The sequence below is a fragment of the Nerophis lumbriciformis genome, linkage group LG05 (genome assembly GCF_033978685.3).
Source record: "Nerophis lumbriciformis linkage group LG05, RoL_Nlum_v2.1, whole genome shotgun sequence".
Taxonomy (NCBI): Eukaryota; Metazoa; Chordata; class Actinopteri; order Syngnathiformes; family Syngnathidae; genus Nerophis; species Nerophis lumbriciformis.
In genome coordinates this window covers 23,087,501-23,106,000 of record NC_084552.2, presented here as the reverse complement: position 1 = coordinate 23,106,000, position 18,500 = coordinate 23,087,501, and the positions used below count along the sequence as shown (strand labels likewise).

Below are 18,500 nucleotides of genomic sequence, written 5' to 3'. Positions count from 1 at the left end.
TGGCGTGACACCGCTCTCGTGCAATGACATCCGTCACTCCTCAAAACCCTCAGTTCACTCCTATTACACGCTGTCTGTCCAGCCTAAATGTTGTGCACGTCCACATGCGTTGCTCAGAGCGGAAAGGCTTCCATTCCAATGGAAGATCATCACAAGCTGCCATCTTTGAGATGCACTTTGTATAAAACACATAATTGTGCAGCCGGCTGCACCAAATAATAATAATAAATCCATTGAAATAAAGACAAATACAAATAAGGCAACAAAGGAAGTATCCCACACTTCTCTTTTGTAAAGTAAATTTATACAGCCAATATGGGCATCTACATCAACTATATGATTTGCCGGAGAAGCTGGCCAGGACAAAATAACAAAAAAACAAAAACACCTTAGTACGGATCGCCTACAGGAACATGGGGACAATTTTCTTTAGTTATGTATCTCGTGCGCATATCAATTTTTGGCAGCAGCAAATTGGTAGTTTTGGTAGTTTTTATGTACAAACCTCATTCCCATACGAGTTGGGAAATTGTGTTGGATGTAAATATAAACGGAATACAATGATTTGCAAATCATTTTCAACCCATATTCAGTTGAATATGCTACAAAGACAACATATTTGATGTTCAAACTGATAAACATTTTTTTTAGAATTTGATGCCAGCAACACGTGACAAAGAAGTTGGGAAAGGTGGCAATAAATACTGATAAAGTTGAGGAATGCTCATCAAACACTTATTTGGAACATCCCACAGGTGAGCAGGCAAATTGGGAACAGGTGGGTGCCATGATTGGGTATAAAAGTAGATTCCATGAAATGCTCAGTCATTCACAAACAAGGATGGGGCGAGGGTCACCACTTTGTCAACAAATGCGTAAGCAAATTGTTGAACAGTTTAAGAAAAACCTCTCAACCAGCTATTGCAAGGGATTCAGGGATTTCACCATCTACGGTCCGTAATATCATCAAAGGGTTCAGAAAATCTGGAGAAATTACTGCACGTAAGCAGCTAAGCCCGTGACCTTCGATCCCTCAGGCTGTACTGCATCAACAAGCGACATCAGTGTTTAAAGGATATCACCACATGGGCTCAGGAACACTTCAGAAACCCACCGTCAGTAACTACAGTTGGTCACTACATCTGTAAGTGCAAGTTAAAACTCTCATATGCAAGGCCAAAACGATTTTCAACAACACCAAGAAACGCCGTCGGCTTCGCTGGGCCTGAGCTCATCTAATATGGACTGATACAAAGTGGAAAAGTGTTTTGTGGTCTGACGAGTCCACATTTCAAATTGTTTTTGGAAACTGTGGACGTCGTGTCCTCCGGACCAAAGAGGAAAAGAACCATCCGGATTGTTATAGGCGCAAAGTTGAAAAGCCAGCATCTGTGATGGTATGGGGGTGTATTAGTGCCCAAGACATGGGTAACTTACACATCTGTTAAGGCGCCATTAATGCTGAAAGGTACATGCAGGTTTTGGAGCAACATATGTTGCCATCCAAGCAATGTTACCATGGACGCCCCTGCTTATTTCAGCAAGACAATGCCAAGCCACGTGTTACATCAACGTGGCTTCATAGTAAAAGAGTGCGGGTACTAGACTGGCCTGCCTGTAGTCCAGACCTGTCTCCCATTGAAAATGTGTGGCGTATTATGAAGCCTAAAATACCACAACGGAGACCCCGGACTGTTGAACAACTTAAGCTGTACATCAAGCAAGAATGGGAAAGAATTCCACCTGAGAAGCTTAAAAATGTGTCTCCTCAGTTCCCAAATGTTTACTGAGTGTTGTTAAAAGGAAAGGCCATGTAACACAGAGATGAACATGCCCTTTCCCAACTACTTTGGCACGTGTTGCAGCCATGAAATTGTAAGTTAATTATTATTTGCAAGAAAAAATGAAGTTTATGAGTTTGAACATCAAATATCTTGTCTTTGTAGTGCATTCAATTGAATATGGGTTGAAAAGGATTTGCAAATCATTGTATTCCGTTTATATTTACATCTAACACAATTTCCCAACTCATATGGAAACGGGGTTTGTTTATAGAGGTTTATTTGAAATAGGGACAGATACAAAAACAAAGACATCTGAAACATTTATCCAATGTATGCATCATAGTGTTTGTAGCCAAAGCTAATTTACAACACTTGTCCCCAACAACAACAACAACACAGATCCAAAATCATTAAAATAGGAAAATAAATAATTTAATAAGGCAAAGATGAGTCGATAATAATGATAATAGAAATAATACAGACAAAGTGCAAACTAGATAAAAGCCAATAATAATAATAACACAGACAAAGTGCAGACTAGATAAACAATTAGTAAAAATTAGTAAAAACTAAACATGGGAACACGATTGTTGCTCAACTAGCCACAATTTTGTTTGTTTTTTAAAAGTGACAAGTGCAGGTATACTTTTCAAAGTGTCAGGTAGAGAGTTCCATAGTTGTGGTCCTTTTATTGAAAAGGCAGTCTGGGCAAAAGATGTCCTACGGAATGGAACGCAACAGTTGCCTTTTGACATTGCTCGGGTGGTAGATCTGGTACCACTTTGCGGTCTTATAATTGCTTTGCAGAGCAATTGGGGAGCAGAGTTATCCAAGCATTTTAAACCCAGTTTGACAAAATAAAATTGGTAAAACTTAAAATATTGTATTTGGTTCATATTTGGCAATGATGATATGGTATACTCTTCTTGTCTAGGACTTTCAAGGCGCGGTTATAAAGACACTCAATGGTCTTGATTGATGACTGCTGTGCCTGGGACCATGTAGTTAAGCCATAAGATATGTCGGAAAGAATCATTGAATTCATAAAAGTAAAAGCACAGCTGAGAGTTAAGCAGTTTCTTATAATCTTTTTTAGGTTTGTAAAGGGTATTTCAACAAGTAAACAGTACAGTAGGTACTTTATTTACATATATATATGTAATGCCCATAAGGGTATTATAGTAGAATATGCAGAGATTAGATGTGTCAATATCAAAATATTGCTTGAAATCTATTTTTGAAAGCAACAAAGTGGCCATTTGGGTAGATATTTGCTCCAAAAAGGGAATTTCAACAAGTAAACAGTACAGTACGTACTTGATTTTGATATATGTAAAGCTCGTAAGGGTATTCTAGTAAAATATGCGTGTGTAAATATGCGACGTGTAAAATATTACGTTTAATCACTTTTTTTGACAGGCAATATTACATTTAAAGGCCTACTGAAATGCGATATTCTTATTTAAACGGGGATAGCAGGTCCATTCTATGTGTCATACTTGATCATTTTGCAATATTGCCATATTTTTGCTGAAAAGATTTAGTAGAGAACATCAACAATAAAGTTCGCAACTTTTGGTCACTGATAAAAAAGCCTTGCCTGTACCGGAAGTAGCAGACGATATGCGCGTGATGTCACAGGTTGTGGAGCTCCTCACATCTGCACATTGTTTACAATCATGGCCACCAGCAGCGAGAGCGATTCGGACCGAGAAAGCGACGATTTCCCCATTAATTTGAGCGAGGATGAAAGATTTGTGGATGAGGAAAGTGAGAGTGAAGGACTAGAGGGCAGTGGGAGCGATTCAGATAGGGAAGATGCTGTGAGAGGCGGGTGGGACCTGATATTCAGCTGGGAATGACTAAAACAGTAAATAAACACAAGACATATATATACTCTATTAGCCACAACACAACCAGGCTTATATTTAATATGCCACAATTTAATCCCGCATAACAAACACCTCCCCCCTCCCGTCCATATAACCCGCCAATACAACTCAAACACCTGCACAACACACTCAATCCCACAGCCCAAAGTACCGTTCACCTCCCCAAAGTTCATACAGCACATATATTTCCCCAAAGTCCCCAAAGTTACGTACGTGACATGCACATAGCGGCACGCACGTACGGGCACGCGATCAAATGTTTGGAAGCCGCAGCTGCATGTGTACTCACGGTACCGCGTCTGCGTATCCAACTCAAAGTCCTCCTGGTAAGAGTCTCTGTTGTCCCAGTTCTCCACAGGCCAATGGTAAAGCTTGATTGTCATCTTCCGGGAATGTAAACAATGAAACACCGGCCGTGTTTGTGTTGCTGAAGTCGGCCGCAATACACCGCTTCCCACCTACAGCTTTCTTCTTTGCTGTCTCCATTGTTCATTGAACAAATTGCAAAAGATTCACCAACACAGATGTCCAGAATACTGTGGGATTTTGCGATGAAAACAGACGACTTAATAGCTGGCCACCATGCTGTCCCAAAATGTCCTCTACAATCCGTGACGCCACGCGCTGACGTCATCATACCGAGACGTTTTCAGCAGGATATTTCACGTGAAATTTAAAATTGCACTTTAGTAAGCTAACCCGGCCGTATTGGCATGTGTTGCAATGTTAAGATTTCATCATTGATATATAAACTATCAGACTGCGTGGACGGTAGTAGTGGGTTTCAGTAGGCCTTTAATGACAATTTGACATAAATGAATACATCCAAACACATTATACATATTTATTATGTGGAGGAAGAAATAACAGTTACAATTTTGGTATCTTCCAAACAAAAAAAAGGTTTTCTAACCACAGGCTCAGTGGTCCTGTGATTAGAGTGTCCGCCCTGAGATCGGTAGGTCGTGAGTTCAAACCCCGGCCGAGTCAAACCAAAGACTATAAAAATGGGACCCATTACCTCCCTGCTTGGCACTCAGCATCAAGGGTTGGAGTTGGAGGTTAAATCACCAAAAATGATTCCCAGGCGCGGCCACCGCTGCTGCTCACTGCTCCCCTCACCTCCCAGGGGGTGAACAAGGGGATGGGTCAAATTTAGAGGACAAATTTCACCACACCTACTGTGTGTGTGACAATCATTGGTACTTTAACTTTAACTTTATCACATCGGACTAACAACACTCCTTTAAATCTCATTAATACCACAGAAAAGCCAAACTGTCATTTTCCGGGCACGATAAAGTCTTAAATAATGTCAAACATGTAGCGTTACAATAACCAGGAAGATAAAGTCTTACACTTAGTAATCTGCTGTGGATAGACAAAGCCAAAAATGCAGGTTCAGAAGCGCTCCGCGCCAGGAAATCAATTTTTGGCAGGCATTCACATTTTGCCACAACACTCCTAAAGGGACAAGGTGGAATGTCCTAGTTGGAAACACAGCCGAATTAACTCCTGAACAGCCATTTTCACACAGACCTCAAATCATGCGCACTAGAGATGCGCGGATAGGCAATTATTTCAATCGCAACCGCATCACAAAAGTCGTCAACCATCCGCATCAACCCGAACTAACATTTAATCAAAACTGCACCCGCCCGCACCCGCCCGTTGTTATATATCTAATATAGACGATGCAAGGCATTAGTGAGGTTATAAAGCTTTTGCCTGTTAAAGAAAGGAGACTGATCCAATGTGCAGAGACATTCAATGCGTGCCACGCTGTCACGGCCCAGACGCACACCAGTGCGCAATCATCTGGGAGCCGCGCTGAGCGCACCTCCAAGCGCGTGGAGGTGCGATGTCCCTTGCACCCGCGGAGGCTCCACCCGGGCTCGCGCCCGAGGCTTCAGTATTTCATATATATATATATATATATATATATATATATATATATATATAAGAAATACTTGACTTTCAGTGAATTCTAGCTATATATATATATATATATATATATATATATATATACTGTATATATATATATATATACAAATATATATATATATATATATATATGTATATATATATATATATATATATACATATGTATAAATATACATACATATATATATATACACATATATATATATATATATATATATATATATATATATATATATATATATATATATATATATATACACATATACATATATATGTATATATATATATATATATATATATATACATACACATATACATATATATATATATATATATATATATATATATATATATATATATATATATAAATAAGAGAAATACTTGAATTTCAGTGTTCATTTAGTTACACATATACACACACACATAACACTCATCTACTCATTGTTGAGTTAAGGGTTAAATTGTCCATCCTTGTTCTATTCTCTGTCACTAGTTTTCTAACCATGCTGAACACCCTCTCTGATGATGCATTCTGCTTCGTCTCCTTGTTGTGTGCGCAGTTGTGCATTGCGCTCTCTAAAAGCCATAGATGTTAATGTCACATATGCATATACAGTAGATGGCAGTATTGTCCTGTTTAAGAGTGTCACAACATTGCTGTTTATGGCAGATGAACTGCTTTACGGTAGACGAAAACGTGACTGCTGTTGTTGTGTTACCGCGCTGGGAGGACGTTAATGAAACTGCCTAACAATAAACCCACATAAGAAACTAAGCACTCGCCCTCGATCATTCTACAGTTATAACGTGATTGGGCAGGCACGCTGTTTATATTGTGGGAAAGCGGACGTGAAAACAGGCTGTTGACACGTCTCTCAGGTCCGCCTGAATTTCGGGAGATTTTCGGGAGAAAATTTGTCCCGGGAGGTTTTCGGGAGAAGCGCTGAATTTCGGGAGTCTCCCGGAAAATCCGGGAGTGTTGGCAAGTATGGTGCACCTTATAGTGCGAAAAATACGGTATATGTTTATCATTACGGTTGCAGAACGGTTGCATTAATGCACAATCTTCTACCATGTTCAAAAGACGGACAAAACACAACCCGTCAAAGTCAATCAAGCAACTGACCCCGCCTTCCTTTTGACTGGCAAATGACCTTGTCGCTGCCCTTTATTAATCATTTATCCATCCATTCATCCATCCATCTCTCGTATCCTCGCCATTCCTGCGCTTGTGTGTTGATTGTGTTTGGCTCATTCATAATGTATGGTGACTGGGGAGGTTTTCACTGTGTCAACACGTTTCATAACTCAACAGCAGGGCAAAATGGTGCAGGGGAGACAGGGCGGCAGCAAGCAAGAGATGGGGGACTAAGATAGAGGAATGAGAGAGATGAAAATAGGCAAGGATAAAGGGGGAGGTTGGGGTGAAGATAAGTGATGAGAGTACACAAAGGATGTGAAAAATATGTGCATCCTTTTAAGAACCTTAGCGGGGGGAGGAAAGAGGTATGGGAAGGAAATATGGGGGCAAAAGAAGGCAGAAGAGTGGAAAAGTCACAAGCTATTTCATGGCTCTGATTTCTGAGCTTCTGTAAATTCCCCTAGCCTGAGAGTGACAATGGCGTGCGAGTCAATAGAAAATCCATCTGAAATGCATAATGTGCTGATCCTCTGATGATGCTCCAACACGTGCGTTAATGACGACAACGGCGTGGTGTAATTGGAACACTTAACGAACGTATGGGCTAAATGATTTAAATGAAGCTGCGCGAACATAAAAGGCATCCTCTCACTCCAATGAACGGATTATTTGTTTTATAGCCGAGCCAATAGCGCACGGCAAATTAAATCATGTTTAAAGGAGGCAAAAGCAGTGGCGGCTTTTCGTTAATGGCTTCCATGCCACACTGACTCAACTAGACGAAATAAGTCAAGTACAGCACGTTCAAACAACACTTACCAACAATGTTTATTTAACCAGTAGTTTTTCTTCTCTGAGGTCAAAACCACCATCATATCTAATGATAAATAACTAGTTTTTTTTACCTGGGCCAATAATTAACGTGTAGACGCATTTTTAAAGTACAAACCCTGTTTCCATATGAGTTGGGAAATTGTGTTAAATGTAAATATAAACGGAATACAATGATTGGCAAATCATTTTCAACCCATATTCAGTTGAATATGCTACAAAGAAGACATATTTGATGTTCAAACTGATAAACATTTTTTTTTTGCAAATAATCATTAACTTTAGAATCTGATGCCAGCAACATGTGACAAAGAAGTTAGGAAAGGTGGCAATAAATACTGATAAAGTTGAGGAATGCTCATCAAACACTTATTTGGAACATCCCACAGGTGAACAGGCAAATTGGGAACAGGTGGGTGCCATGATTGGGTATAAAAGTAGATTCCATGAAATACTCAGTCATTCACAAACAAGGATGGGGTGAGGGTCACCACTTTGTCAACAAATGCGTGAGCAAATTGTTGAACAGTTTAAGAAAAACCTTTCTCAACCAGCTATTGCAAGGAATTTAGGGATTACACCATCTATGGTCCGTAATATCATCAAAGGGTTCAGAGAATCTGGAGAAATCACTGCACGTAAGCAGCTAAGCCCGTGACCTTCGATCCCTCAGGCTGTACTGCGTCAACAAGTGACATCAGTGTGTAAAGGATATCACCACATGGGCTCAGGAACACTTCAGAAACCCACTGTCAGTAACTACAGTTGGTCGCTACATCTGTAAGTGCAAGTTAAAACTCTCCTATGCAAGGCGAAAACCGTTTATCAACAACACCCAGAAACGCCGTGGGCTTTGCTGGGCCTGAGCTCATCTAAGATGGACTGATACAAAGTGGAAAAGTGCTCTGTGGTCTGACAAGTCCACATTTCAAATTGTTTTTGGAAACTGTGTACGTTGTGTCCTCCGGACCAAAGAGGAAAAGAACCATCCGGATTGTTATAGGCGCAAAGTTGAAAAGCCAGCATCTGTAATGGTATGGAGGTGTATAAGTGCCCAAGACATGGGTAACTTACACATCTGTGAAGGCGCCATTAATGCTGAAAGGTACATACAGGTTTTGGAGCAACATATGTTGCCATCCAAGCAACGTTACCATGGACGACCCTGCTTATTTCAGCAAGACAATGCCAAGCCACGTGTTACATCAACGTGGCTTCATAGTAAAAGAGTGCGGGTACTAGACTGGCCTGCCTGTAGTCCAGACCTGTCTCCCATTGAAAATGTGTGGCGCATTATGAAGCCTAAAATACCACAACGGAGACCCCCGGGATAATATAGCCTCTATGTTTTTTCCTGACCGAACGTATATTCCGCTCTACCCGGGTCGGTATTGAGCACTGTATAACGGATAAACCACAGAAACCTCAACTAGATATATATTTATATATACGTATTATATATATATATATATATATTAGGGGTGTGGGAAACAATTCGATTCTCAATTTAAAAAATCGATTTTTATTTTATTTTATATATTTTTACTTTTTCTTTTTTTTTTTTCTTTTTTTTTTTTAATTTATCAATCCAACAAAACAATACACAGCAATACCATAACAATGCAATCCAATTCCAAAACCAAACCCGACCCAGCACCACTCAGAACTGCAATAAACAGAGTAATTGAGAGGAGACACAAACACGACACAGAACAAACCAAAAGTAGTGAAACAAAAATTAATATTATCAACAACAGCATCAATATTAGTTACAATTTCAACATAGCAGTGATTAAAAATCCCTCATTGACATTATCATTAGACATTTATAAAAAATTAAAAAAATGAATAATAGTGTCACAGTGGCTTACACTTGCATCGCATCTTTTAAGCTTGACAACACACTGTGTCCAATATTTTCACAAAGATAAAATAAGTCATATTTTTGGTTCATTTAATAGTTGAAACAAATGTACATTATTGCAATCAGTTGATAAAACATTGTCCTTTACAATTATAAAAGCTTTTTACATAAATATACTACTCTGCTTGCATGTCAGCAGACTGGAGTAGATCCTGCTGAAATCCTATGTATTGAATGAATAGAGAATCCTTTTGAATCGGGAAAAAATCGTTATTGAATCGAGAATCGCGTTGCATCGAAAAAAATCGATTTTGAATCGAATCGTGACCCCAATAATCGATATTGAATTGAATCGTGGGACACCCAAAGATTTGCAGCCCTAATATATATAAATATATATATATATATATATATATATATATATATGTAAATATGCATGTGTATATATATATATATATATATACATATATATACATATACATATATATATATATATATATATATATATATATATATATATATATATATATATATATGTATATGTATATGTATATATATGTATATATACACATGTATATATATATATATATATATATATATATATATATATATATATATATATATATATATATATATATATATATACACACATGTATATATATATATATATATATATACACACATGTATATATATATATATATATATATACACACATGTATATATATATATATATATATATATACACACATGTATATATATATATATATATATATATATACACACATGTATATATATATATATATATATATATATATATATATATGTATGTGTGGGAAAAAAAATCACAAGACTAGTAGTCTTGTGATTTTTTTTCCCACACATACATATATTGCGCTCTACTACGGTATCGAGCACTATTTTTTGGATAACCTTATTAAGACATATATATATATATATATATATATATATATATATATATATATATATATATATATATATATATATATATATATATATATACACATGTATATATATTTTATTTTTATTTTTATTGCTGCTTTTATTTATTAGGGGCCTTTTACTGAACTAATATGTGATAATGCCTTTTATGCTGTATTTGTTTTTGTTTGTTTTATGTACTGCATGTGATTTCTATGTCTACTTGGACGTTGGAGTCTGCTATAAAGCTTGATTGAATTAATAAATTAACCATGAATGAAAATGAACATGATAATGTTGACGGCATCAAAAAAAAAAAGCCATGTTTGTTTTCTTCGTCTCCTACTTCAAAACAGCGTGCAAGAGATTTCACTCTGTTCACGTTCATTCAAAAGCAGACTTAAATGAACGAAGTGAGCCCTCTTATTAGTCATCCACAATCGTTGTGTCTGTGGGGAGAGGCCTGCTAGCTTATGCAAACAGAATACACAAGTTTAACCTATGAAATAAGCCAAATTTACGGTGACTCACAGCAGCAAAAAAAAACAACCAAAAAAAACCCCAAAAAACCCATCTTACCCAGTTTTTGTAAATGGGGAAAACTGCACTTCAAGATGTTCAATATTTATCTAAGTGCAATTTTTGCTGACAGCCATTGAGAGTCCATTTTGTGTGGTGAAATTACCCTCTGCATTTGACCCATCCCCATGTTCACCCCCTGAGAGGGGAGTAGTGAGCAGCAGCGTTGGCCGCGCTCAGGAATCATTTTGGTGATTTAACCCCCAATTCCAACTCTTGATCCTGAGTGCCAAGCAGGGAGGTAAAGAGTCCCATTTGTATAGTCTTTGGTATGACTCGGCCGGGGTTTGAACTTACGACCTACCGATCTCAGGGCGGACACTCTAACCACACTAGTGTGTGTGTGACTATCAGTGGTACTTTAACTTTGACTTTATTGAGAAAACACAAGTGTATTATTGGCTTTGAAAAGGTATTACTATTATATAGCATGATTTCATTAATGTGTAATTTGGTGAGAAAATAATGTTGACAATGATATTGTTTCTCTGCAATAATTTGTGGGACAACATATCGCTAAATTTGTTCGACAGTATTCATGTCAAACAGTATCATGAGTGAGTGTGTGGAGAGAGTCCACACCTTCCGGTCTCTTGGCATCCTTATCTCTGCCAACATCTCCTGGTCAGATAACACTAGTGCCATCACTAAGAAGGCTCAGCAGCGGCTGCACTTCCTGAGCGTCCTAAAGAAGTACAACCTGGACTCCAACCTGCTGCTGACCTTCTACCGCTCATCCATTGAGAGCCTGCTGACATACTGCATCACAGCATGGTACGGCAGCTGCACCGCTGCAGACATGGAGAGGCTCCAGAGAGTGGTAAAGGCAGCACAGCGGATCATCGGCTGCCCTCTCCCCTCCCTGACAGACATTCACACCTGCTGCCTCAGCAGAGCTACCAACATCATCAAGGACAGCTCAAACCCTGGCTTTGACCTGTTTGACCTGCTGCCCTCAGGAAGGCGCTACAGGGTCTAAGACAAACAGACTCAAGAACAGTTTTTTCCCTAAAGCCATAACCACGGTGAACTCTCATAGGCACTGATTTTATGGTTTAGCACCTCTCTGTGTGCATTTTTTTACTTTCCACCCACAGTCTGAATGCTTCTGTATAAATATATATATCAGTGACGTGCGGTGAGGTTGATGGCTGGTGAGGCACTGACTTCATCACAGTCAGATTTACAACCATATGAACCCTAAAGAGTATCTTATTCACCATTTGATTGGCAGCAGTGAACGGGTTATATTTAAAAGCTCATACCAGCATTCTTCCCTGCTTGGCACTCAGCATCAAGGGTTGGAATTGGGGGTTAAATCACCAAAAATGATTCCCGGGCGCGGCGCCGCTGCTGCCCACTGCTCCCCTCACCTCCCAGGGGGTGATCAAGGGGATGGGTCAAATGCAGAGGACAAATTTCACCACACCTAGTGTGTGTGTGACAATCATTGGTACTTTAACTTTACACATACAAACTGTAGCACACAAAAAAGCACATTTAATTAAAAATAACGTTATTATGGTCTTACCTTTACTTATAAATGAAGTCCATGCGCAGCTCCTTTTGAACAAAAGCATCGATAACTTGTTTATAGAAGTCTTCCTTATCTTTCTTCAGTTTTAAAAGTCTCTCTGTCTCGATGGAGATCTTCCTTTAAGTATTACCTCCTGCTTTGATTGAAAGTCCAGTTTAGAAAACTGTTTTATTTTAGATATGTAATCCTCCATGTTAAACGTCCATGCAAGAGGAAAAAATAAACAATCGCTGCTAACTGTTGCTGCTTGTTGTCACTTATTCTGCAGCCGAGTAGTCGCAAGGCGGTAGTGATCCCAGGGATCACTACCGCCCTCTACCACCAGGAGGCGGGATTACTGCGAGCCTCACACAGTGCGTCTTCGCAGCAGTTTTATGATAGCTCAGCACAAGAAATACGTTACACACATACTGTTGTTGACAAAATACACTGTGCATTATATACCTCAGCTAACTAAACTATGGAAATGTATAATATAATTCATATAGCAATACGGTCTCACTGCACAGCAGGCCAGCAGTTAGCCGAGTCATTGCGCAATCCATGGTGAGGCTCAACTGGCTGCTGACTCACCGCAAGTCTCTTCTCAGTATTTGAACGGCAAATGTGAAAAATTCAACGATTTTGAATAAAAAATAATCTAAAACTGGTGAAGTTAAATGGAAAATAACTTTATAGTATAATCACTCCTACATAATCAACCCTGCCCCAAGTGGAGGAGTTCAAGTACCTCGGAGTCTTGTTCACGAGTGAGGGAAGAGTGGATCGTGAGATCGACAGGCGGATCGGTGCGGCATCTTCAGTAATGCGGACACTGTATCGATCCGTTGTGGTGAAGAAGGAGCTGAGCCGGAAGTCAAAGCTCTCAATTTACCGGTCCATCTACGTTCCCATCCTCACCTATGGTCATGAGCTTTGGGTTATGACCGAAAGGACAAGATCACGGGTACAAGCGTCCGAAATGAGTTTCCTCCGCCGGGTGGCGGGGCTCTCCCTTAGAGATAGGGTGAGAAGCTCTGTCATCCGGGGGGAGCTCAAAGTAAAGCCGCTGCTCCTCCACATCGAGAGGAGCCAGATGAGGTGGTTCGGGCATCTGGTCAGGATGCCACCCGATCGCCTCCCTCGGGAGTTGTTTAGGGCACGTCCGACCGGTAGGAGGCCACGGGGAAGACCCAGGACACGTTGGGAAGACTATGTCTCCCGGCTGGCCTGGGAACGCCTCGGGATCCCCCGGGAGGAGCTGGACGAAGTGGCTGGGGAGAGGGAAGTCTGGGCTTCCCTGCTTGGGCTGCTGCCCCCGCGACCCGACCTCGGATAAGTGGAAGAAGATGGATGGATGGTATAATCACTGGATACATATAACAATTTAATTTTTTTTTTTTCTTTTTACATTTTTTGTCTTTCCATGATGGCACGTGAGGCCCTGCCTCACCTGCCTCCCCTGACTGCACGTCACTGATATATAGGATAATATTTAAACAACACATTCAGAACATTCGTTCTCAGGACTGGACTGTGCACCTTACCTCCTTTTGCACTATTTTTCGTTTTCTTTTCTTCCTGTTTTGCATATTTTGTAGACTGTCGCCCTGATACTGGAGTTTCTTTTAATCTCATTGTACCTGTGTATAGTGACAATAAAAGGCATTCTATTCTATTCTATGAAAAACAAACAATGGCGATTAGTCAAAAAGCCAATCAATGACGACAGAAAAATAAAAATACCCCATGATAGCTAAAAAAATAAAGCTGACAAGTTTGGTGAGGCCTACCTCAATCCTGCCCGTGTCAGGCTGGAAGCCCCTGGCCGGGTCTTCGGTGGTGACCCTGCACTGGATGGCGCAGCCGTTGACGCGGATCCTATCCTGTCTGAGGCCGAGGTCTGGGAGGCTGCGGCCCGCGCACACGTGCAGCTGGGCATGCACCAGGTCCACGCTGAGGATGGACACGGAAAGAGAGGACATTGTGTGAGCCTCCTCTAAATACAATCTCATCTTACCTCCATGCTTACGTCTTTTTATTAAAACGCCGGCTAACCGTAAATCAAGACAACGAGGTTGTGGATTTGCAAAGGATGGGTGATTTTTTTTTAGAGCCCAAATGAATCTGAGCCGCATGAAAGGAAATAAATCCCACATGAATACCCCCTCGAATAAGGAAACAAATTAGATTAAAACATAACAAATGTGTAATTTGATCATGCGGAAAGTATGGCTACTGATGGCAAATCCAGCTTCCATTCAGAATCATTCATTAGAGTCGAGTCTTTGTTTAATTTGAAAGAAGAGCGTGTGCTATCATCAAGTTGGAGCCAGCAAAAAAAAAAAAAAAGGACTTGTGATGATCAACAAAATAACACATGTGGCTCTTCTGCTTGGAATGCAGAATTTGCTGCAAGACTGCCAAACAACATCTCATTCATTATGGAACTGATCCAACATGAGGAAGAAGTTAAGAGGGACAGTGGGAGGTTATTTTCTACCAATTCCAGGAGATGGGAGTTGAATAAAAAATAAAGAAATGGTGTCTGGATAAAGTGCATTACCTATGTGAATAAAACACACACTGACTCCAGGAGGTGCTTGCACTTTGGACAGCATCTTGGCTGGAGTCGCACACACCTCTCAATCAGTGCTTGTTCACATTCTGGCCAAACAGAAGGACGATTATGCATCCGTCTGGTGTGAAATGTGTTGGTGGACAAAGCAGATCCACAGAATGCGCGAACAGACGCTAATGTCGTGTTTTTGTTCATTTGTAGTTGGTTTTATTTGTTGACTGACACCAGGCACGAAATATGACCATGAAGAGTTATTGTCAGGTGGTTTGGTTCCTGTTTAATGTCCCAGTTTGGTAAGTTTTACACAAAAACAAATATCAGATTAATAAAAAAAAGGTGAATGCCAAACCAAAAATCTGTGGGTGAAGGAAAAGTGTGTTAAAAGATTGTATAAGCATAGCCATCGTGTTTTCTTAAATGTAATAATTAGCATTGAGTTATAATTAATAGTTTAAAGCAGGGGTCTTCAATGTTAATATACATACATACATACATACTGGGGTGAGTTTTTCCTTGCCCTTATGTGGGCTTTGTACCGAGGATGTCCTTGTGGCTTGTGCAGCCCTTTGAGACACTTGTGATTTAAGGCTATATAAATAAACATTGATTGATTGATTGATACTTACATACATACATACATACATACATACATACATACATACATACATAATATATATATATATATATATATATATATATATATATATATATATATTAGGGCTGTGAATCTTTGGGTGTCCTACGATTCGATTCAATATCAATTCTTTGGGTCACAATTCGATTCAAAATCGATTTTTTTTTTTTCAATTCAACACGATTCTCGATTCAAAAACGATTTTTTTCCCGATTCAAAAGGATTCTCTATTCATTCAATACATAGGATTTCAGCAGGATCTACCCCAGTCTGCTGACATGCAAGCAGAGTAGTAGATTTTTGTAAAAAGCTTTTATAATTGTAAAGGACAATGTTTTATTAACTGATTGCAATAATGTAAATTTGTTTTAACTATTAAATGAACCAAAAATATGACTTTTCTTTATCTTTGTGAAAATATTGGACACAGTGTGTTGTCAAGCTTATGAGATGCGATGCAAGTGTAAGCCACTGTGACACTATTGTTATTTTTTTTTAATTTTGTATAAACGTCTAATGATAATGTCAATGAGGGATTTTTGATCACTGCTATGTTGAAATTGTAACTAATATTGATACTGTTGTTGATAATATTCATTTTTGTTTCACTGCTTTTGGTTTGTTCTGTGTCGTGTTTGTGTCTCCTCTCAATTGCTCTGTTTATTGCAGTTCTGAGTGGTGCTGGGTCGGGTTTGGTTTTGGAATTGGATTGCATTGTTTTGGTATTGCTGTGTATTGTTTTGTTGGATTGATTAATTAAAAAAATAAAAAAATAAAATAAAAAATAAAAAAATATAATCGATTTTTTTTAAATGAGAATAGATTCTGAATCGCACAACGTGAGAATCGCGATTCGAATTTAAATCGATTTTTCCCACACCCCTATTATATATATATATATATATATATATATATATATATATATATATATATATACACACACACATATATATACATATATATATATATACACACACACATATATATACATATACACATACATATATATACACATATATATATATATATATATATATATATATATATATATATATATATATATATATATATATATATATATATACATATACACATATATATATATATACACACATATATATATATATATACATATATATATACACACATATATATATATATATACATATATATATACACATACACATATTTTTTTGCCTGTCGTTCACAATCATTCGGTTCCGGTTCACCGTGCGTGACTGCTCGCTGACTGCTCGCTGTTTCGAAAAAGCTAAGTATCGTTCTATTTGTGTGCTTTTAATTGTTCTGCAGCTTTCTTTATTACTTTCTTAACATATTTAGTAGTACTATTTAACTTGCAAATCACCCGATCTCTGTCTAACCACCCCTCCCGCAGCTAGCTAGCAGCTAGCTGCTAAGCTAACGAAGCTAGCGCGGAGAAAGGCGGCGCCGGTAGCCGGTCAGAAGGAATCTACTCCTGCACACCGTGACCAGGACTTCTCGGAAGACAGCAGGAACTTCACTCGGTGACAGAAAACACCGTGAGTATGGCTTCCTGCGCGTCTTGCACCTTACTCACGGAGAGGCTGGCTCTGCTAGACGGCCGTGTCCGCCAGTTAGAGCAGAGTAATCTCGTAACTTTAGATGTTGCGGACACATCTGCTAGCGTTAGCTGTAGCGAGCTAACTAGCCCAGCCTGTAGTAGTCCTAAGCGGCCTACAAGCTACGGTGTACCGGTTGAGACGCATAATAGATTTAGCTCTTTAGCTAGTCCTACACCCCAGTCTACCGGGCACCACACCTTAGTCATAGGGGACTCCATCACCCGAAACATAAAGCTTAGCAAACCAGCCACAATTAAGTGCATCCCTGGGGCCAGAGCACCTGACATTGAGGCTAATCTTAGGGAGCTAACTCGCAACAGGCCTAGTAAACACGTATGACAGGCTAATCGCACCACTAGTTATGCGAATATAGTTGTACACGTTGGCTCCAATGACACTAGAATGAGACAGTCAGAGATTACAAAGAGAAACATAGCCAGGACTTGTGATCTCGCTAGAAAGATGTCCAGGCATCGAGTAATTGTCTCTGGCCCCCTGCCTGCGAGAGGCAATGATGAGAGATATAGCAGATTAGTCTCGCTTAACAAGTGGCTGGCTAGCTAGCTTCTGTAGACAACAGGGACTAACGTTTATTGATAATTGGCCCTCTTTCTGGGGCAAACCAGGCTTGCTGATGAGAGACGGCCTTCACCCTAACCAGGAAGGCGCCATCATCCTGCCTAAAAACATAGACTACTGTTTAAGTCACATTTGACTAACTACACTAGAGCAAGCCCGGTCACAGGCAATTACAGAGCCTGCTAGTCCGGGTGAGGAGTCAGTTAAGCTAGAACTAGCCAGCGCCTGGCTGGATAATTCCTGTACGCATAGCAATTTTCTTAGAATAACACACAACTCACATAATGTGTTTTCTGTTGTGAATGTGTTAGGGGTAGATATGCATTCTACTGAGGTGGCAAATCATGATGCGTTCAGTCGATCGCAGCATCAAGCAAACAATCTGAAAATTCCCATCGTATCAATTCCTAGATATGGTCGAAACTATTTAAAGTGCACTACGTATAATAAACGCAACATTATTAATATTGCTACTACGGATAATTTAAACAAAAACTCGTCAAAACAGCCCAATACTTATAATATGGGCTTTTTAAACATAAGATCATTGTCTCCCAAGACGTTATTAGTTAATTAGGTCATTAGAGACAACAATCTTAACGTCATTGGTC

The 18,500-nt window shown here is 39.3% G+C and overlaps 1 protein-coding gene across 1 annotated transcript in view; it reads right to left on the bottom strand.

Moving 5' to 3' along the window:
• LOC133606772 (pyruvate carboxylase, mitochondrial-like) overlaps positions 1 to 18,500 on the bottom strand; it is an 828,781-nt gene that overhangs the window by 506,453 nt on the left and 303,828 nt on the right. Inside the window, exon 11 of the mRNA XM_061961089.2 lies at positions 14,285 to 14,447. Within this exon, the coding sequence (XP_061817073.1) occupies positions 14,285 to 14,447 (163 nt within the window). The remainder of the gene's footprint in view (positions 1 to 14,284; positions 14,448 to 18,500) is intronic.